This window comes from Cervus elaphus, chromosome 17 (genome assembly GCF_910594005.1).
Source record: "Cervus elaphus chromosome 17, mCerEla1.1, whole genome shotgun sequence".
Lineage (NCBI taxonomy): Eukaryota > Metazoa > Chordata > Mammalia > Artiodactyla > Cervidae > Cervus > Cervus elaphus.
The window spans coordinates 21,155,477-21,178,649 of NC_057831.1; the positions used below are offsets into that span (position 1 = coordinate 21,155,477).

Sequence of the window (23,173 nt, forward strand, 5' to 3'; positions counted from 1 at the left end):
GCCACGTCACTTCCTAGCGTCGCACAGTCAAAACGTTCCCCAGTCTCGCCTCCTGGGGGAACCTTTGTTTTTCCGCTCTCGCAGCGGGCTGGTGGTGGTGGGACCGGTTCGCCAGGCCACTGACAACGGACGGAGCAGCTGGGCGGAGCGGTGAGTAGTGAGTAGTGACCAGCTGCCCGGCTCTCAGCCGACCCTCTGGGGCTTGAGACCTCCGCGAGGGGCGAGGTGGGAGAGTAGTTCCGTGGGGTCTTAGAGTTTTCGCGCTCCCTGTGGGGACACCTCGCAGTCTGCAGGCGGTCGAGTGCCCAGACTGACCGCTTTCTCCTTACAGTGAGGATCCTGCTTCCTCGGAGGGTGTTGTGGGCTGGTGTGCGCGCGCCGACGGCAAAGCCCCAGGGACCAGGTCCTTAGAATCCTGCCTCGGACCTTCCTTGGCAGGTTCTGGCGACTTCTCTGTACAGCTCCTTCTGTCTGCCTCTCACCTCTCCGGCTCACTTGTCAAAGACCTTGCCCTGTGCTAGGCCTTGCGTGTGTCACGACATTGGTCAAAATATTGGCATTCTTCTTCTGAGCGTCTCTGGTTACTTTTTAGATTCTTTGTCACTTGATTGGTTTGCAATCAAGGTCTTTCCGCCTCACCTATGTTCCGGACGTGTGCCTAAGATAGCAGTGTAACCTAGGACCAAGAACTCGGTGAAGGAATAAAAAGGGCCGCATCTTTAAAGGGATGGGTTAGGAGAGCTTGCAAAGATGAAAAGGCAAAGCTTTCTAGAGCCGTTCTGTGATGACAACCCTGATATTGCACTCTGTGTGAATAGGGTCAGTTTCCTGCCTCTCGGTTCACATGAAGATCAACATTGCACTTCTTTTAAGATCGGCGTGTTAAGTGGAAAATGGGATCTAGAGGAAAGCATATATTAATATATGAATGCCCAACTTAGTTTGGAGAAATCACAGAAGCCCTCAAAAGTGACATTTAAACGAAACCTAGTTCAGTGACTCAACAAATAGTTGTGAGTCTGTTAAGTTCCAAGCACTAGGTATGTAACAGTGACTAAAACAAGTCCCCGCTTGCATGGAGTTTACAGCCTAGTGAGATTAAAAAATCTAATCCAGACGAAGGATTGGCAAGAAAGTATTGCAGATAGTAACATTGTATAAGTCCCCAGTCTTCAAAGAGGTGTTTTTGTTTTGTACTGCCTTTCCCTTTTTGATGTTTTAGGGCTTGGGGGCAGGGCGAGGCAGTGGGGATGACCCTGAGTTTCTTTTTTGTCGCTTTTTTTAAGGGACTTTGGAAATGTTGAGAACTGTGTAGAAGCAGAGAAAAGATCATTATACTTTGATCTCTAGTAATTCTATGGCCATTATATTGTGGTACTTTGCAAAATAGCAAAATAGTAGGCAAAAAAGATAGGAAGAGAGCATAGCAATCAACTACAGTATTCTTGCTTAGAGAATCCCACGGACAGAGGACACAGTCCATAGGTTCACATAGAGTTGGCCACCCCTGAATCAAAATTCTTCAAGCCAGGCTTCAGCAATATGTGAACCGTGACCTTCCAGATGTTCAAGCTGGTTTTAGAAAAGGCAGAGGAACCAGAGATCAAATTGCCAGTATCTGCTGGATCATCAAAAAAGCAATAGAATTCCAGAAAAAATCTATTTCTGCTTTATTGACTATGCCAGAGCCTTCGACTGTGTGGATCACAATAAACTGTGGAAAATTCTTAAAGAGACAGTAATACCAGACCACCTGACCTGCCTCTTGAGAAAACTGTATACAGATCAGGAAGCAACAGTTAGAACTGGACATGGAACAACAGACTGGTTCCCAATAGGAAAAGGAGTATGTCAAGGCTCTATATTGTCACTCTGCTCATTTAACTTACATGCAGAGTACATCATGAGAAACGCTGGGCTGGAGGAAGCACAAGCTGGAATCAAGATTGCCAGGAGAAATATCAATAACCTCAGATATGCAGATGACACCACCCTTATGGCAGAAAGTGAAGAGGAACTAAAAAGCCTCTTGATGCAAGTGAAAGAGGAGAGTGAAAAGGTTGGCTTAAAGCTCAACATTCAGAAAACTAAGATCATGGCATCTGGTTCCATCACCTCATGGGAAATAAATCACTGTCTCATGGGGAGACAGTGGAAACAGTGTCAGACTTTATTTTTTGGGCCTCCAAAATCACTGCAGATGGTGACTGAAGCCATGAAATTAAAAGACGCTTACTCCTTGGAAGGAAAGTTATGACCAACCTAGATAGCATATTAAAAAGCAGAAACATTACTTTGCCAACAAAGGTCCATCTGGTCAAGGCTATGGTTTTTCCAGTGGTCATGTATGGATGTGAGATTTGGACTGTGAAGAAAGCTGAGTGCCGAAAAATTGATGCTTTTGAACTGTGGTATTGGAGAAGACTCTTGAAAGTCCCTTGGACTGCAAGGAGATCCAACCATTCCATCCTAAAGGAGATCAGTCCTGGGTGTTCATTGGAAGGACTGATGCTGAAGCTGAAACTCCAGTACTTTGGCCACCTCGTGCGAAGAGTTGACTCATTAGAAAAGACCCTGATGCTGGGAGGGATTGGTGGCAGGAGGAGAAGGGGCCAACAGAGGATGAGATGGCTGGATGGCATCACTGACTCGATGGACGTGAGTTTGTGTAAACTCCGGGAGCTGGTGATAGACAGGGAGGCCTGGCGTGCTGCGATTCATGGGGTTGCAAAGAGTCGGACATGACTGAGCGACTGAACTGAACTGAACTGAGCTGAACTGAAGCCACCTAGCACACAAACACACACAGGCAAAAAAGATAGTTTCTCCCATTAAAGTACTGAGAGTTTTATAGAGAATATAACAAATATCCAAAAAAATAAAAAAAGTGTGGTTCAAGGTAGATAACTCCCGTACCTTGAGAATCCACTTTTAGATATCCTTGGAGAGCAGAATTAGTGATCCAGGGAGTAGAGCAAGAACACACTCACTATGAGTAAAGTCCTTATGAGAAGTAGTATTTGAACCAGGTCTTGATAGGATTTGGAAATAGAAAAATGCGTAAAATGCTTCTCAGACAGACAAATTTAGTAGAAGTAGCAAGCCCAGCTAATGACTCTGCCCTACTGAAGATCTAGGGAGGAAGAATTAAAGTTTTTGTGCCAGTTACTGAATCTTTTTAAATGGTAGGCCAAGAAATTCGGCTTTATTTTAAAGGCAGTGGGTCGCCTTAATTTTCAAAGAAGAAAGAAAGAAAATGTGTTGCAGGAACATTTAATATGGCAGCTGTCTTGACATCAAGGAGAATAACTAGATTATTGCTGTAATACAAAAAGCAAGTGAAAACCTGAATCTGAATAATAGCCTTGGAAATGAAAAACAGGAACAGATGTGAGAAATGTTGCAGACTCAGAATTCACAGGAAAGGCCTGCTGATTGTTCAGATATAAGCAATTGGGAAGGACTCAGTGAGCAAAGGTTTAGGCCTCAGACCTGATTAATGGAGAGTGTGTCATTTATTGAAAGTGCAGGACAGGGAAATTTGGGGGGAAGATATTCATAATTTCAAATTCAATCATAGCTGAACTTGAGATACCATTAGGGCACCCAGTTAGATATGTCTACTAAGCAGTTGGAAATGTGGCGTTTAGGCTTAATTGAGATGGACTGGGAATAAACATATGAAATCATTTATCTACACATGCTAGTTGAAAAAACATGATACATAAAGATTACTAAATGGGAAACTAGTAGCAGAACTAAAGAAAATAGATGAGGACACAATTACTTGGGCAATACCAAGATCAATGGCATTGAAAGGATGACCCACAGAAAGAAGAGCCCGAGATAGAGAAGGAAAACCAGAAAAGCTGAGTATTTCTCTTGGAGGAGAAAGGTTTTTGAAAGAGACAGTGAATTCTCTCGGCCAGCATTACTGAGTGACAGATTTACACTACAGTTGCTGACCTCTTTAGGACCATAGAAGAAAAAGAAATTTCTTTCACTCTTCATTGGTCCCTTCTTATCCATGTGGGATACGTTCCAAGATCTCCAGTGGATGCCTGAAACCATGGATAGTACCACACCTTATATATACCATTTTTTTCCTATGTACATACTTGCGATAAAGTTTTATTAATAAATTAAGCACAGTAAGAGATTAACAACAACTGGTAATAAAATGGAATGATTATAACAACATACCATAATAAAAGTTATGTGAACGTAGTCTCTTCCTTCAGCTTCTTTAACTCTGCCTGAAATGTGACAATGGCTTCTTCATTGGCAGACATAGCCTCTCCAGTAATTTATATATTTTTCAGTCTAAACCCAAATCTGTGTAACCATCTCTTACTTTCAGTAAATGGCTGGTATTACTCATTTCAGGGGATCCCTTGCTTAAGTTTTTGTAGATGCTCAATGCTTTCTGGCCCAATGCATTTCTGTCAGTTTGAACACATATTCTGTTCATGTCCACCCACAAATTTAATGCCTTTTCCAATCTAATTAAGCACTTATGCGCCATGGCTATAACTCTTGCAGCTTGAGGTACAGTAGCACAACTAGCTCAAATTTCTTTTTCCTTCTTCACAATTTCACAGATAGAAGACTTGTTCTTACCATAGATTTTAGCAACCTCATTATATGAGCATATACCTTTTTTCTTATTAAGTTGAAAACATCCACCTTTTCACTTAGAGGATGCACTTTGCAGTTTCTCTGGCATATCTGAATTGCATGCATTACTACTATGGCTCTTTGGGGCCATTAAATAAATAATAATAAGGTAACATGAATGCAAGCACTGCAGTACCCTGGCAGCCAATCTGATAACCGAGCTGGCTAGTGACTCACAGGTGGGATTCAATGGACAAAGGGATGATTCATGTCCCAAGCAGGATGGGCCACGCTGGTGTGTGATTTCATCACACTACTCAAAATCCACATACTAATTACTAATGTGCATTTTCCAGTAAGAAAGGAGAAATAATAGAAACTGGAGAAAGCAATAGAAAATGGAGAGGGAAAGTAAGGTAGAAAGCAAAAGAATAAAGGATAAAACATACAACAATGAGTGTTTTATTTTAGGCTCGACTCCTGTTTTTTCTGTTGGATGGGGAATAGAAGTTGGGTCGAGAAGTTGCCAATAAAGAGGAAGCAGAGGAAACAAGAAAGTGGAGGCCTCTATAAATTCAAAGTACAGGTGGATGGGAGTAAAGAAATTTTTAAAAGAAAGAAAAATGGACTTGGTACCCTGAAGAGGCTCCTGGGTCAAAGCAGTAGAAGAGATTAAGAGAGTGATGGAAGATTGTAGTTAAAAAGGAGAATTGACTGTAGTCAAAGAGAAGAAGAGTTGTGAGCTCCAGGCTTCAGTGGTAAAGATGAAGCTCTTTGAGGTTGAAGATCTAAATAAACCTAGCACAGAAGTTGGAGAAGAACACCAGTGTGGATGCTGGAATTACCAGAGATGATGGCAAGGGGCAGAGGAAGAAGATGAACCCGGTGCAAATCTGTCCATTAGCAACAGCGAACATGCGGGTGTGGGCTTCAAGAGACGATGTTGATCAATGATGGTCAGGGAGAATTCTCCCTAAAACAGCAATATGGAGTAAGGTCTTTGTAGACCTCTGTTTGGTCTTTGAATAGAAACAACTCACTACTTGGGGAAGGCTGTGAAACAGGTGATGTCTGTGTGCATTTGAGGGGGGGATAGTCAAGGTGGGCTGCCGTCTATGGGGTCACACAGAGTCAGACATGACTGAAGCGACTTAGCAGCAGCAGCAGCAGTCAAGGGAAAGCAATGAAAGGAGTGCTTGAGAAAACCATGGAAAAATCTAGGGGAATGTGTTGGTAATAAGTAGGGGCTAGAAGATGATGGGGAGCTAGCAATGAAATTAATATGAATGCAGGAGATGTATGAAATTAATGTGGAGGGGGGAAGGACTGAGCTGATTGAGGGCATGTATGCATGCTTCATTGTCTGACTTCATTGTCCAACTGTTTGCAACCCCACGGACCATAGCCCACTAGGCTTCTCTGTCCGTGCAATTCTCCAGGCAAGAATACTGGAGTGGATTGCCATGCCCTTCTCCAGGGGATCTTCTCAACCCAGCGATCGAACCCGCATCTCTTATGTCTCCTGAATTGGCAGGCAGTTTCTTTACCACTGGCACCACCTGGGAAGCCCTGAGCTAAATGAGTACTGGAGGGATTTTTAAGGGGGAGGCAAGTTTGTACCTTAAAGTAACCATTATGTATATATAATAGGAAAAGGGAAACCGGAAATTACTAGAAAGACTAACCCATTGGTCTCCAAACTTTTCTCATCATTTATTCCATGAGTAAAAATGTAAGTACAAGTCTTTATGTATGTATTTAGCTACCAATTATATGGGCTTCCCAAGTGGTGCTAGTAGTCAAGAATTCACCTGCCAGTGGAGGACATGTGAAAGACAAGGTGCTGACTCTTGTTACCTAATCTGTAATATAAACCTTTTTCTATCTGTGATTACAGAAATATAAAACAGTAAATACTCTGCTTCTAATTTTCAGCATAGAAATTTGAAGTGATGGTTTTTTGAGTATATTAAAAGGATTCTTCTAAGTTTCAATCCTTTCAGCACCTCAAAATACAGATTGTTCTGGATAAGTAAACTACTGTGCTCTTGAGCTATAAAAACTTAAGTCAGTAGAAAGTCTAGGCTGTGTTTCCTTGTGCACTCAGGAGGAGTGGCAACTTTAGTCCTTTTCATTGTGGACATTTTATTATTTTTTTTTCTCAGTCACATTTTTTATTGTTGTTATAAACCTCTACCTTTATATTGAACTTTTTTTTTCCATTTATTTTTATTAGTTGGAGACTAATTACTTTACAATATTGTAGTGGTTTTTGCCATACGTTGACATGAATCAGCCATGGATTTACATGTATTCCCCATCCCGATCCCCCCTCCACCTCCCTCTCCACCTGATCCCTCTGGGTGCTGCCCAAAGTCACACCTAACACATAGACCCATCTCAAAACTCACTACTGGACACTCCACTGCACTCCAGAGAGAAGAAATCCAGTTCCACGCACTAGAACACCGACGCAAGCTTCCCTAACCAGGAAACCTTGACAAGCCAATCGTCCAGCCCCACCCACTGTGTGAAACCTCCACAATAAAAAGGAACCATTGTGGACATTTTAATGAGGAGCTTTTCTCCTCAGAATGTTTATGGTGACCAACCTCATGAATAATTTAAAAAAAAATACACCTTTCTGTACCTATCATTATATATGGGTAATGTATGTAATAATGCAGTCTTAAGAAGTAACAGAGGTTGCTTCTCAATTTTTATTAAATTATTACCCATACAACCCCTGGGTCAGGAAGATCCCCTGGAGAAGGAAATGGCAACCCACTCCGGTACTCTTGCCGGGAAAATCCCATGGATGGAGAAGCCTGTAGGCTACAGTCTATGGTAGGCTACAGTCCATGGGATTGCAAAGAGTTGGACATGACTGAGTGACTTCACTCTCACCCATGCCACTGTTTGAGGTAGATTATTTTTCTTTCAATATTGAGCTTTGGACCCCTGCTCGTGAGTGATTGAGTAGAGCACAGAATTTGGCAATAATTTTGTGGCCATCAGATGGGTATCTTATACCTTCTTTAAAAAAAAAAAAGCCATTCGGGGTGTGTGTATGTGTATTTCCTATAAAAGCTGAATAAGTACTAGGAGGAAGGTAGATAGGGAAGGAAAAAACAAAATCCATTTTCAGGGGGGTCTTTCATATGCCAAGATTAAACCTACAGCAAGTTTTAATGGCTTTATAAATCCCTGAAAATGAGAGATTACTGTGGAATTGCTGACAGATCCCTAACTCTAGCAGTACAAGTGTGCCGCATTATTACAGTATTAACCTCAAGGACAGAAGACAGTTTCAGGCTCTAGAATGTTGATCAAAGGATTGAATACAAAGTATACATTTTTATTTTAATAATTCCTTGCCTGGAGAAGTATTTTAAAAAGTGACACCAGAAATAAAACAACATAATAGCGTTGGTATTAACTGAAAACAAAACTTTTTAATGTTTTGAATTTCGTAAGCCTTTGATGCATATCTTCACTATTTTTTAAGCTCCTTAGGGCACAGAGAATATCATAAGCTATATATATAAATGTATGTTTTAGCACCATTTGTCAGAGACTTTGCTTTTTAAAAATAGGTTAATGCATGAGATACCACAATCTAAATGTGATGCAATAAGATTATCATAAGTATATTTTCTGAGGCATTCAAGATTGGGTCTGAGGACTAAGGAGGCAAAGAAAGATAACCGAGGTTAAAATTTCAGCACAGACCTTTATAGCTTATTGCTTAATGTATGCTGTAACTATTGTCCTCCCGTGACACCCTTCCCCCAATCTGTGTGTGTGTGGCGGGGGTGGGGGTGTATAAATAAGGTTTGAGAGAAGAAATTTTGATATACTGTAAACTTGACCTAAACACATCAAGTTTCTCTGTTCCAAATTGTAAGTGTACTATTTGAAAACAATATTAGGAAGAGGCTCTGTGGAGAGGAGGAGCTTATCTGATAGCTGATAACACTCTCACTTTAGGAGAAGAGAACTAGATAATTCCAATTAGGGATAAGAAGGAAATTTATCTGTAATAACCTTTTAGACAGTTTTAATTTTGTATCAGGTACACATTAATACTTATTATAAACAAAACAAGACAGATAAATTTTGACAGGTAATTGCCCATTGTCTGTAAATTACCTTCTCTCTCTTTTTTTTCCTTCAGGTGTTTGGGATGGCTGCTGCAGTGAACTTGGAACTTGATCCCATTTTTTTGAAAGCACTAGGCTTCTTACATTCAAAGAGTAAGGATTCTGCTGAAAAGCTAAAAACACTACTTGATGAATCTTTGGCTCGGGGCATTGATTCAAGTTACCGTCCATCTCAAAAGGTATATAACTGAATTAGAGGCTTGGAGGGAGTTTTGTAGTCTTTAATGGTTAGACCATCTCAAAACAGTCTGTCTGCCAGATAATCTTCCCTTGTGGCATGAAGAACTTTATAGTGTTATTTTTTTTCCTCAAGCTTTCAGAGAATTATTCCACTATATAGAAAAGTTAGCTGAGAGTGGGGAATATTTTGTTCTACTATTTTCTGTGTATAGAAACCCACTTATGTATTATAATTTTAATTCTTATGATTAGAATTTTTTTAATCTGCTGAATGAAACCATAGCTTGTAATTATTCTCTAATGTTTTAGGGGCAAGAAAATAAAAGGACAGGGATTCTACAATGAAGTGAATTACATATAGATAGGATAATTTAAGGGCAAAAGGAGGTATGGATAAACGGTGAGAACTATGTCACTCCCATTGCAAACAAAATGGCCAAGCAGCTTTCTGTGAAAAGAATATACATTTTGGAACCAGACAAATCTGTTTTAAATCCCAGCTTACCTCTTACTAGTGTGATAACAGGTAACATATCTTGAACATTTACTGTGTCCTAGGTACTTTTCTCAGTGATACAGGTGTATAATTAATTTTAATTGTGATAATGATCCTTTGAGATAGGTATTTTTTTTATTTTACAATAAGGAAACTGAGGTACATAGTAACTTCATTTCATCTAGCATCTGTTTCTCTATTAGTAAAATAAGGATGATGAGAACTACCTTACAAAGTAATGAACATTAAAAGAAATAAAGTACATTGGTCACCTAGTGTAGTGTCTACTTGGTATATAATAAGCTCTTAGTGAATGACAGGTGTTACTATATTCTTCAATACATACCTAAGACATTCTTTCAAACCTTTCTAAAACTCTAGCCTTGAAACTTCGAGTCACCCAGGTCTATGAGCACCTAGATACCAAACTGATGAGGAAAAGACCAAACTACCAGCCTAGTTCAGTCTAATCCAGAATCTCAAACTCAAGACAGGGCCAAGTCCCAGACTCAGTGCCCAAGTCAGCAGTGATATTTTCCTCCCAGCCTTCTTTCAAAATAAGCTCTAGTATCCTCAGACCTTTTCATTGTCCTTTGACTAGTAGAGCCATTGTGACTTCCTTTATTTTACCATTCTCATTGTGGAGGTTCAGTGAGCTCCAACCAACCAAAGTAATAAAACTCAACAAAATATACTAACAAATCTGTTCTGCTCCGAGTATTGATATTCTCCAAACAGGAGATTCCTATTATTACTAAAGAAGGAGTATTTTTCTAAAAATTTATTTACTTCTTTTACTTTTGGCCGCACTGGGTCTTTACTGCTGCACTCAGGCTTTCTCGAAGTGTTTTAAGTAGGGGCTCCTCTTGGTTGCTGTGCGTCAGCTTGTCATTGCGGTATCTTCTCTTGTTGCAGAGCACAGGCTCTAGGGTGCAGGGCTTCAGTTGTGATGCGTGGGCTCAGTAGTTGCAGACCATGGGCTCTAGAATGTGGGCTCAGTGGTTGTGGCACAAGGGCTTAGTTGCTGCACGGCATATGGGATCTTCTGGACCAGGGGTTGAACCCATGTACCCTGTGTTGGCAGGCAAATTCATAGTCACTGGACCACCAGGGAAGCCCCAAGAAGCAGTATTTTTGAGATTCTAAAACAAAAGGCAGTGCAATTATTAAAGTACATGAGAAATTGGTTGCAACTAAAACGTCTCCTGCCCTTACATTTGTAGCCATTAGAGAAATGTAAATTAAATCTACAATGATATGCCTTACATATCTATTAAATGTCTAAAATTAAAAAGATTAGTGATACCAAGTGTTGGTGAGGATTTGAAGATAGGAAGGAACTGGGACTCTCAGGTACTCCTGATGAAAATATAAACTGGTATACCACTTTGGAACATGGGTCGGCGAGGTTTCTTAAAAAGTTAAGCATAAACCTACCATATAATCCAGATATTCCACTCCCAGACATTTATTCTAGAGAAATTAAAGTATGTGTCCATGTAAGGGTTTGTACGTGAATGTTCATAACATCATTATTTGTAATAGCCCCAGACTGGGAACATCCCAATTGTCCAGCAGTTGGTAAATGAATGAACAAGTCATGGTATATCTGTCCAATGGAGTACTATTCCGCAACAAAAGAAGTGAACGTTTGTTACACTCAGTGACATTCATGAATCTCAGAATAAATATACTGAGTGAAAAAAGCCAGAAAAAAAAAGAATATATCCTGCATGATTCTACTTAGAAAAATTTCTAGGAAATTCAGCCTATATAGTTACAGAAGATGGGTCAGTGGTTACCTGAGAATGGGTGGCTTAGTTTTCTAGGATGTCTACCTCCAAGAGTGATTATAGAGGGCAACAAGGAAACTTGGCAGGATGATGAATATGTTCATTATATTAATTGTAGTGATGGTTCACAAATGTGAAACCATATAGTGAAACTTATTGAAGAAAAAGACACAATATGTTGGCACATATGATGTCTTAATTTTTAACTGATAATTTAGATGTGTGATCTGGTTTTTTTTTTTTTTTAATAATATACTAGTCTGAATATTTCTTTATAGGTATCTTTTAATTTCATACACAGGATGTGGAGCCACCCAAAATTTCAAGCACAAAAACTGTTTCTGTTAAGCAAGAGCCCAAAACATCATCTAGTCTTCCTTCTGGCAATAATAATGGCAAGGTCCTTACAACTGAGAAGGTAAAAAAGGAAGGTGAAAAGAGACCTGCTGATAAAGTAAGATTTTGCTTTACTCTAGTAAATCAATCAGTTGTTTTATGCTTACTTTTTGTATGTAATAATTGGTAAAAGTATGTAATAGTCACTCAGTAAATATATTTTGGTTATTATGGATTTTTTTAAAATTAAAATTTAGAAACATTTTAGATCCATTTATTGAGATCATTGTCAACAAATATTTGAGCCCTAGAAGATATACTAATTTCATGTGTACACTTTAATCTATAACTCAAATATTTTAACTGGAACAGTTGTTGAAAAGAAAAGATGGCAAGGAAAGAATAAAGATGTAAATCACTAGACATGAAATTTGCAGAAAGGCATGTGCCTTAACAGGGTTACAGAAAACTCTTGGATTGTCTACTGTGAATGATTTTTGCACATAGTTAATTATTAGGATTTTAGAACTTAGTAAAAAAAACATTTAAAAAAACTTTAGTAATACTTGCTCTCAAGGGGTTGTGTTTCTAAATACTGGTTTTTTTTCTAAATACTGGTTCTTTATAATCTATATTATATTGTTCTCTTTATATTTTAAAGAAAGGAGCCAGAATTTGCTTTGAAACAAATATGGCAATGTGTTAAGCCTGAGTTACTGGTAGAAGTTCATTATTCATTTCTTTTCAGTATAAAATATCATTAGTTCATAATTTAAAATATTTAAAAATAGCCTTAAAAATATCCTTATTAGTGCTGTGGCTTCTCAATTCAAAGCATCCAGTGGTGGGTAGGAGGGCAGTGTAAGTAAATCCATTGAACTTCCATGATTCTTTAATGAATAAAAGAGTACAAAGAGAGATACAGATGCATGCTGAACTGTCCTGATTTGTTTCTTTTTACCTTGTTGGATTCTTTGAACATCCTGAGTACGAATTTACTATAAATCTTCTACAGGTCTTTAGTGTGTGCTTTTGTCCCTAACTATGTGAAAGTATCTGTGGAGTGGACTTGTTCATTGCACACTGTCTATCTTGTACATCTCTCAGTGATTTAAAGTTTATTTTAATGTGTTACTTTTTGACTGGGTGCTTTTTATAGATGAAATCAGACGTCACTGAAGGAGTTGATGTCCCAAAGAAACCTAGACTGGAGAAGCCAGAGACACGGTCCTCTCCCATCACTGTCCAAACCAGCAAGGATTTAGCCATGGCTGACCTTTCCAGCTTTGAGGAGACCAGCGCTGATGATTTTGCCATGGAGATGGGATTGGCCTGTGTTGTTTGTAGGTAAGTTGTACCTTGCCACATAGATTCTTTTGTTTCTTTGTAAAGAACAAACAATTTAAAAAAGAAAAAAAATAGACCAATTGTTGGGTGTTTTTTAAATTCTGTTTTCATTATTTGGAGGTGGATAGGAGATAAACTGCCCATGTGGCAATTTAATGTCTAATAAATTGTCAAAAATTTATATTACTGACAGGCATCTTTATAATCAGTTATGTTGTAATAACATTTTTTGCATTCTTGGCTTCTAGAGTAAAAGCACTTACTGCTTTAATTTTTAGTGAGACACTGTTTAGCAGATTAAATTATTTCCACCTTTCTTTTTAAGAAGACTATATTGCTTTTTTTTCCCTGAAGTGTTCATAGAATTTATAAAGTAAACAGTTATATACCATTTTCTAAAATAGTATTAAATCTTTTCCTAAGGATAAGGAAAATGAAATTAATGGATCATGTAGGTCATTCTGAGTATTGTTTTGAAACATGGATACATAATTATAAAAACATAATTTTGCTTAGTAGAAGATTCATCTTAAAAATCAGAATAATTAGATTTTAAATTCCTTGATACCAGGATCTCCATCTTTAGTTGTTAATGACTTTCATTGCCTAGCACAGTAGAAGAGATCATCACCTTTCCTGCTATTTGCTTCATGAAAATATTAAATTCCAGTGCGTTGGGACTGAATGCATAGCTCTAAAATTTTGTGAACATTATAGAGCATCAGTTATTGTACTTCTGAATAGGATTATTTTGTTAGAGCCTCATTGCTTTAACATATATTTGTTTATTTCAACCTTTATCTACTGTAAGGGTTATCATTTTCATATAAAGAAATAAATGGTAAAGTAATAGGGGGGAAAGAACTAGTAATTGTAATCCTCCATAAGAAGATTTGTTATGAAAGTCTGAGGCTGTTGCTGTTGCAATTTTTACCTGTTTGATACACTTATTAATACATTCTGTTTTGTTGATTAAGACATTTATTTACGGAGCACCCCATGTCTGTGCAGTAATGTGCTAGGCACTGCAGATAATTAGGTTCGTTTTCTACCTTTAGGCAACTCATGTATTAATGAAGAAGATAGAACAATATGTAGGCAACAAATATAAAGGAATTGAATAGAGGTACAAAGAAGATGTTATGAGACTGTTGGAGGATGAGCCAAGGTCTACTACCTTCTGGGAAAAAGAAAAAAATTACAGTGGAAAATGCTAAGAAGAAGAATATAGCCAAGTTTAGCCTAAGTCACCTTATACATTTCTTACTGGTTGAGCATAACCTTTAAAAGAAATGAATTTTTTGTGCAGGCTACACGTTGGGATTTGTTATTTTACTGTTTGGCTTTTCTGAGGTCTTTACCCTCTTTAATATATCAAACTTCACCAGAAGAACCCTAGAGTGGCTTTAAATTGTTGCATTCAAATATGTGTCATATCTAATGATTTATTTTCTTAGGCAAATGACAGTGGCATCGGGTAACCAATTAGTAGAATGTCAGGAATGCCATAATCTCTACCACCAAGATTGCCATAAGCCCCAGGTGACAGACAAGGAAGTGAATGACCCTCGCCTTGTGTGGTATTGTGCCCGATGTACCAGACAAATGAAAAGAATGGTAGGAATTATTTTTCTCCATTTTAAACAATCTCTGTCCATTTTTTTGGTTAATATGTGGTTGTTAAGATAAAAATTCGAACATTTATGCTATTGAAAAAAATCTTATAAGCTGATTATTTTAATGTTTGTTTATATAATATAAATGTGTGGTTTATGTGTCTATGCCTAAGTGGACCAGACCATATATATCTATTTTTCTCTGCTCAGCTTTTAGCTTGTTCTAGTATAAATGAACAGAATTGGAGACCCACAAATTAGGACTATTTCCTACTGGTGTGTCAGTGTATTTGTGCACATTTAAAAATACTGCAAAGCACTATGGGAAGTCGTGAGATACAAAGCCCTAGTCTTTGATGAGTCTGTTAAGGAAATATTGGAAATGTCTATTCCTGAGTGAGCACAAACCACCAAACTTACAAGCTGTGTGCAAAGCTACCTCTGTCTTTCCTTCTGTATTTCTCTCTCTATTCCTTGTCTTTCCTTCTCGTTGTCTTCAAGTGACCATTTAACCTATTTTCTCAAGTACTTTCTCAGTTTACTGCTCACAAACATAACTGCCTTTAATGTCATACTGAAACATTTTCGTTTGTTATATTGAATTTATTTTCTAACTTTTATTCATTTAAAAAGTAGATGGATGAATGTTATCATTTTCCTTTTAAAGAAATCAAGTTGTTATTTACTTCAGTGTCTTGTTTACTTCCCCCATCCCTGCTCCCCTACCTTTGATTAGGGACTCTTTTTTTTTTTAATTTATTTTTTACTGAAGTACAGTTGACTTATAATGTTAGTTTCTGATGTACAGCAAAGTGATTCTGTATATTGAATGTAGTCCCCTGTGCTATACAATAGGACCTTGTTGTTTATCCATCCTATACATAATAATTTTTGTCTACTAATTCCAAATTTCCAATCCATCCTTACCTCATTCCTCCCACCCCTTTGGCAATCACAAGTCTATTCTCTATGAGTCTGTTCCTGTTTTATAAATAAGTTCATTTGTGTCATATTTTAGATTCCACATATAAGTGATATCATATGATATTTGTCTTTCTGTGTCTGACTTGCTTCTCTTATATGATAATCTCTAGGTCCAGCCACATTGCTGCAAATGGCATTTTTGTTCTTTTTTATCACTGACTAATAGTCCATTGTGTATGTCTATACTATATCTTTGGGACTTCCCTGGTAACTTACCAGGGAAGGGAACGGCTACCCACTCCAGTATTCTGGCCTGGAGAATTCCACGGACTGATCCATTCCTTTGCGGATGGACGTGTAGGTTGCTTCCATGTCTTAGTTGTTGTAAGTGGTGCTGCTGTGAATATAAGAGTGCCTGTATTTTTGTGAATTGTAGCTTTCTCCAGAAGGTTAAGGACTTCTGATAGAGGAGTTCTCATATTGTTAACCAAGTGAATTTCTACATAAATTTTTCTGACCAAATATATGTTTTTAAAGTCAGAAGTACTCAGTTAAATAAAAAGAAAAAAAAAATCAAGATATCTACTTTTTAATCACTAAATCAGAAATAGATTATGTTTTTATTCCTATGAAAAGTAATAAAATTTCAGTAGTATTTATACTTTGTGTTTGTAACAAGAAATTTCTGTGACATGGTACAGTATTTTTTCTGCTCTGTGTGATTTTTATTTAGTTTATTACTTAAACTACCCTCCAGGACTTCAACCCAAGTAATTATGGGTGAGCAGAATAGTATGTTCCAGCACTTTGGCGCAAGTAGTCACTAAGAATTACTAGTCAAAATAAATAACTTGTGATAGTGATCTTTCTTTAACATAGCTTCAGAATTTTTTATTATTTTATTATAAGTCTCTTAATAAAGTAAGTACTGTTCTCTCCTGTTTTTCCTCCCTTACATTTTGTGAGTTAACTCGTACCAAATCTATATTTATAGTTCTTACCCTCTTTCTGAAGTGAATTTTGGCAGATGACCAGTTACTACAGTTACTTCAAGTGCAGTATTTTTTAAATTAAAATTGTTTTCTTCTCCACTCAGTTTTTCCTCCTTTGCCTGAACTGATAACATTATCCTTGATGCCTTTCTTAAATCCACATCCCTTTGTTTACCAAACTTGTTAATTGTATCTCATATGTATGTCACAGATCTGTTCATTTCACTTTTATTACCCTGTTCCACAAATCGCTCATTTCTTGCTGTTGCATTAGCTCCTTGATTCCCTTCAGTCCATTTTACACACTGCAATTAGAATATTCTTCTACAATAGTTATCTAACTTTATCTGTTTAAGTGTGCCCAGTGGCTCTCAATTACCTATATAGTGAAGTTATCCTTGTTAGGGTGGATTGTGGACCTTCTCTCTTTGACCCAGCTCTATGTTTGTATCCTTTTCTTCCCACCACTTCACCATATACACCACATACTATGGCCACACGAGACCAAATGGTTCATTCCCTGAGTAAGTGGTGAACTTTCATGTTCCCACATGTCCAGTTTCTCAGCTTCTCCTCATCCTGATACATTTTATTCTTTATCAACTTTGCAAATTAAATGCCTAATTAATTTGTATTAAAAGCAAGTCTCATTCACTCACCAGAGCACCAGAGCAGACCTCAGGACTGGACACATTCTACATTCTGTTGTTTCATTTTAAGATACATAAAAATAGAGGAAATATAGATTTGGGCCAGAAATCAGCAGTCAGTAAGTTCAGTCTATATGTCCGAGTCAAGTGCTGAATGCCTAATGTCAGAGCATGATAGTGGGTGGCAGGGTCCAGAGTTATTCTTTAGTTCTGTAATTTTCTTTCTACCAGGCAGTGGGATTTGCCCCAACACTCACGACTTATTGTAGTGGTTCTCAGTCTAAGGTGGTAACATATTCCTACTCAGCAATAACAGAAGTACGTGGTATTTTTGATTGTTACCATACTGGCCATATTGCCTTGAGTGGTGAATTTCATACATTCTACACTGTGTGAGTCAGTCACCCAATAAAAAATTATAGTGCCTTTGTTGAGCAATACTGAATCAGTGATAATATCCTAGTTCCCTAAACTAGTACTACCAGCAAAGAACAGAGGGTTTTGGGTATCTCTTAGGTTCTAAGATGACTAGGTGAAATAGCCAGGAAGCAGAAGATCCAAACATGATCTCCTAGGTAGAGGTTTTTTCTGAGCTTTATAGTAAGGAATCTTCATCTGCTAAAGCATACAAGTTAGGTCAGTCTTCAGAGTCTAACCTCATCTACTGATGTGGGTGGAGGAAAGTGTAAGATCAGAATACCATGTACTTCTGATACTCTGAAGGCTACATTTTCATAACATGGTTTGCAGTACAAGGTACGATAATCTTTCTTGGTAGTAAGAGATATTTTACCATAGATATCTTCCAGCATCCTTTATAATATTCTTGATCTGAGTGTTGCTTTATAAGTGATGTCTGAAAGTAGGTATACTTTCATGTGGAAAATATGTAATATAAAAAATGGGATGAACTGAGACTTAAGGATGAAAATATATTATATGGCAAACCATAGCACAAGAAAGTCTAAACAAAAACAGCTACATTCAAATTTCCAAAAATGGGAACACATCATTAATAAAGTTTTTGGTATAGTTTTGCATGACCTTACTAGGACTGTCAAAAACAGTGGGATGGCTGGGAGCACCATTACTTATCTAGTAGAGAAGGGTTCTTCTGGATTAAGTTAGAAAACTTTGTTTTCTTACCATTTGTAAATAATGATGATAAGTAGTAACTGTTATTATCTGCACTTAACATGTACAAGACACTGTGTAAACTCTTATATAATCACAGTTCATTCTCATAACCCACCTTTAGAACGGAAGATTTTATCCACATTTTGCAGATGAAAAACAAGACTTCTGGAAATTTACATATTTTACCTGAGGTAACATAGATAGGGAAGTAGTTGAGCTGGGCTTTAATTTTAGTTCTATTTGATTCCAAAAACTGTCCTCTCAAACATTGCACTATACCGTTTATATAGTTAATACTATTTAGCTGGACAACACTAAAGAATAAACTGAAAAATGATTCATGTACAAGATAATTTAGTAAAGTACCTAATATAAAGGAAAAAGATCAATTGTTGGTCAAAATAAAACTGAAAATGCTTATATGGTTTTTTTTTCTTTTTCTTTTTAATGATTTTGGTCTATTTTGTTAAAATATTTAATTAACTCCAGTCTGCATGATTTTTTTTTTGCATGATTTTTAAAACCTCATGTTATCTTTACTGTTTAGAAACTAATAAAATCTATAAAGTCATTAATTGATATGATAAAAATAATTTGTCCAAGAGTCTATATTTTTGATGTCATCACAGTTACATTTTTTAAAGTTAAATGTTTATCTGTATTCCAGTTCATTGAGGAGTCCTGTGGTAGATTTTATTGTCTTTTTGTACATTTAACTAAGATTTTGTAGCTAATTTAATCTTAACACTGATTTTTGCAGGCTCAGAAAACTCAGAAACCACCACAGAAACCAGCCCCCACAGTTGTTTCTGTAGCTCCAGCTGTTAAAGATCCATTGGTTAAGAAACCAGAAACTAAACTCAAACCAGAGACAACTTTTCTAGCATTTAAGAGATCAGAAGTCAAGGTATAGTACATTCTATTTTTATCTAAGATTGGCTTTAAATTTAGTTGACTTAGTAATAGTTACTTGAAAAAATTAATCAGGAACTTTGTAGACTAAATGGCCAAATGTTGGAAATTAAGACTGTATTACCATTAACGTTGGCTTCCCTGGTGACTCAGTGGTAAGGAATCCGTCTGCCAATGAAGAGACACAGGTTCAATCCCTGGGCCCAGAAGATCCCCTGAAGAAGGAAATGGCAACCCGTTCCAGTATTCTTACCTGGGAAATCCCATGGACAGAGGAGCCTTGCAGGCTGTGGCCATGGGGTTACAAAAGAGTTGGACATAGTGACTAAACAACAAACTGTTAACATTAAGTAGAAAGGGAACATTTATATAATTATCTTAACTCGAGCTCTGCTATTTCTTTTTTTATCGTCTGCTATTTCTTTTTTTATCGTGGTTAGGAACTATTTGTGAGCATTCTAAGATAACATTCTTTATCATTCCCATGTAGTCAGCCAATATTCTGCAATCAGGAATTTGGTTTCAATTCTAAATACCTTTGTCCACAGTAGCAATTGTTTTGCTCCTCACATCACTTATGAGCTTTTTCCTTCCTACTCATTGGCGATTGAAGAAGTTTTGTTGGTTTCTCTTATTTCTTTCTGTTATCATGAATTTTCCCATGAAGTGGCTCTCTCTTATACTAAGGGGCCAGATTATCTAGTGAGAGTATTACCTTTCTCATTCCTTGGTCTTCATCCTTGACATCATGCTACATTATTATTATTATTATTATTATTATTATTATCCTGGCATTTTGCTATCATAGGATAAAATATTTTTCTAATCTAATTTTATAACAAAAGGAATGCATTTATTGAGTTACACATTCTGATTTTAAGCAGAATACTAAAGATAGAAGAAAAAATGTTAGCTCCGGATTCTCAAAGTTTACCCCCAGAAAATTCTAAAGATATTACCTTGTCCAATTGGCTATAGGTAGTGAAAATCAAGAATATAAATATAAAGTACTCTTGAAAAAGGTACTGATAATTTTATTTGCAGATCATTTTTAATTTAATTTACCAAGGAAGAGTTGATATTCCAAGGGATAGCCCTTATTGGTTTGTCACATAGAAACTTGGTGAGTTAGAGTAGAAGTAAGAATAATTTATTGAAAATAATTAAGAGTTGCTATATTCTATACTTAAATTACTTTCAGATAGATTTTTATACTAACCTATTACTACTAAGGCTTATTTTTAGGAAATTCAATATGAAATTATTTTGCAGCAAATAAATTAAGGCCTTGACTGTCATGTTTGTTCTGATTAAGAGGTTTTGATATTTTTATAATAAAATGGAATAAATGTTTATTATGAAATTCAGTAAATTGAAAAGCAATACCAGTAACAGCAAACCATTAAAATAAAATGTCGTATACACAGAACTTGCTTTGTACTTCATAAGTGTTGGTCTTTTTGATTACTTCAGATGAGTTTTCTTTTGTGAAGTTTGTTGAAAGATCATTTAGCCAAATGGAAGGCAGTTTTAATATTTACTAGAAAGAAAAGGAAAAAATTACATCTTTTATAATTGAAAATTAAGTTTATCACACCTGTGTCCTTTTGTTACCTTGGCTAACTTTTTCTCATTAAATATATGCATTTCTCTAGGAATTTGCAATTTATGTAAAGTTTACCTTATGAGATTGTCATCATATGATGTTACTGTAAAAAATCCTGTCATTTTTCACAGTATGTGAACAATAATCTGGACCTTCCTTTTATAAAGACCTCAGAGCACTCTATTTTCAGTATTTTTCTCATTGGTTTATAGTGTTTAGTGCAGATAACATTGAAGACCACTTTGTAAGAACTAAAAACATCAACTCATTCAGAGTTCGGTTCTAAAATATAACTGGGTGTATTTTAAGCATGATAACTAGCATATTAAGTAAGATACTATTTGTAAGACTTTCATCTTTTACATATTTAACACTTTTGTGACCCATGAATATAAGATAGAAAAATTCAGTTCACAATCAATTTGAACAAAGTGCATTTTCCCCTAAATGTTAATGTGAAAAAAATTGTTTTTGTATGAAGAAGAACAGTATTTATGTAGTGACATTAGTACTCTGTTAGCTTTTGACTATACAAGGAAGTTAATTAGAGAAATTTAATATGTGTTACACCTTTAAGGAATAAATCTGGGAGTGAGTCAGGCATACCCAAAATGTCACTATACAGCTTATTGGGGCAGTTTATAAAAAAGTTTATAAAAAATCCTTTAGATAGAAACAGAGATCTCTGTGATGGTTTCAGTGGAAACATGGTCAAATTGGGAAAATAAAGTTATGAAACCTTTTTAGTATTTCACCAGTTGTAAAATTTCATGTAGTTAATGCAGTATACCTGTATATATGCAAGTATGTGCTCAAAATTTAGGGGGAATTTTTTTTTAAATAGGTTCAAAATCTCATCTCAGACCTCTACTAAATATCCTGGGCATAAGCATTTTTGTCCATTAAGAGTGGATTCTGTTTTTGAATTGATCCACAAGTCATTTGGAGCAAGGTCTAAAGAATTAGTAGTTTTACTAAGCTAAACAATAATCTTTTTTGCATGAAAAACAACTTAAAACATTAAATCTGATTTTCTTATGTGGCTTGTGACGAATCTAGAAGCAGTCCTCAGAAAGGAAGTTTTTTTCTGAAATGATTAGAATAAGAATATGACATCCCATAATTCCTGCTTTGGAAATGGTAGCACCGTTAGCGATGGAAAGGTTTTGTTCTATGTGTTTTGTCATATCAGTTTATCAGAACTTAATTTTGATGATTTAAATTTCCAAGATCATTTTTGTATAAAAAGTCTTAACCATTAATCTTCTTATGTATTTCAGAATATTAGATATTAATTACACTTGGCTCTAACATTTATCTTATATTTTTTAGGCATCCACGGTTGTTTCAGGAAATTCTTCTAGCACCAATGTTTCCTCTTCAGCAACTAGTGGCCTAATTGGATGGGCAGCTTTTGCAGCCAAAACTACTTCTGCTGGTCCGTCAACAGCAAAACTGAGTTCAGCAGCCCAAAACAATAGCGGGAAACCTGCTACCTCTTCTGCTAACCAGAAGCCCGTGGGTTTGACTGGTCTGGCAACAACATCCAAAGGGGGACTAGGTTCCAAAATAGGTTCCAATAACAGCACTTCACCAACTGTACCATTGAAACCACCTCCACCTCTCACTCTAGGCAAAACTGGCCTTAGTCGCTCAGTTAGTTGTGACAATGTTAGCAAAGTAGGTCTTCCCAGTCCAAGTAGTTTGGTTCCAGGAAGCAGCAGCCAGCTCAGTGGGAATGGAAATAGTGGGACATCAGGGCCTAGTGGAACTACCACTAACAAAACCACTTCCGAATCGAGCAGCTCTCCATCAGCATCCCTTAAAGGTCCAACTTCACAAGAATCACAACTCAATGCCATGAAGCGATTACAAATGGTCAAGAAGAAGGCTGCCCAAAAGAAACTCAAGAAGTAATGTGGCCAAGTAGGTTTTTATATATTACCCTAAAGATTAAAATCTTATTAAGATATAAACTGTAATATACTATAACTTAATAAAAATCTTCATAATGAAATTTCTATTATTTCTTACCTTAAAATGCTAAATAGTATTTAGTGAAACTTGGAAATGTTTATCTTGAATCTGTTTTAACATTTTTATTTTGACAGTTTTCATAGTGTGTGAAAACAAATGATTAGAATGACTAATTCTTAATGAAAACTTCTGAAATCCCAGAAGATGGTGCATCTGCAGATTTGAAAAAAAAAATGCATCTTCTAACAAAGTCCCAATAATTGACCTTGCTGAATAGATGCCTTACAAGAAGACAAGGATGGCCCAATAATAAGTTTTCTACTCCTCGCCCACCATAGTCTGAATGTTCAGTGTCAGTCCCAGGCTTATTTCAATTGATTCTCCCTCTCCCCCCAAATATTTCAACTTCTTCTTTTCAAAATTAATT

General features: G+C 36.7%; 1 protein-coding gene across 1 annotated transcript; it reads left to right on the plus strand.

Annotated features, from left to right (window-relative positions):
• The first annotated feature begins 20 nt into the window (after window positions 1-20).
• INTS12 (integrator complex subunit 12) lies at window positions 21-22,786 on the plus strand. Its single transcript, XM_043870908.1, has 7 exons — window positions 21-150; window positions 8,795-8,959; window positions 11,551-11,703; window positions 12,745-12,932; window positions 14,390-14,549; window positions 19,012-19,158; window positions 22,102-22,786. The coding sequence occupies exons 2-7, from the start codon at window positions 8,804-8,806 to the stop codon at window positions 22,684-22,686; spliced, it is 1,389 nt and encodes a 462-aa protein (XP_043726843.1). The 5' UTR covers window positions 21-150; window positions 8,795-8,803; the 3' UTR covers window positions 22,687-22,786.
• Window positions 22,787-23,173: the final 387 nt, after the last annotated feature.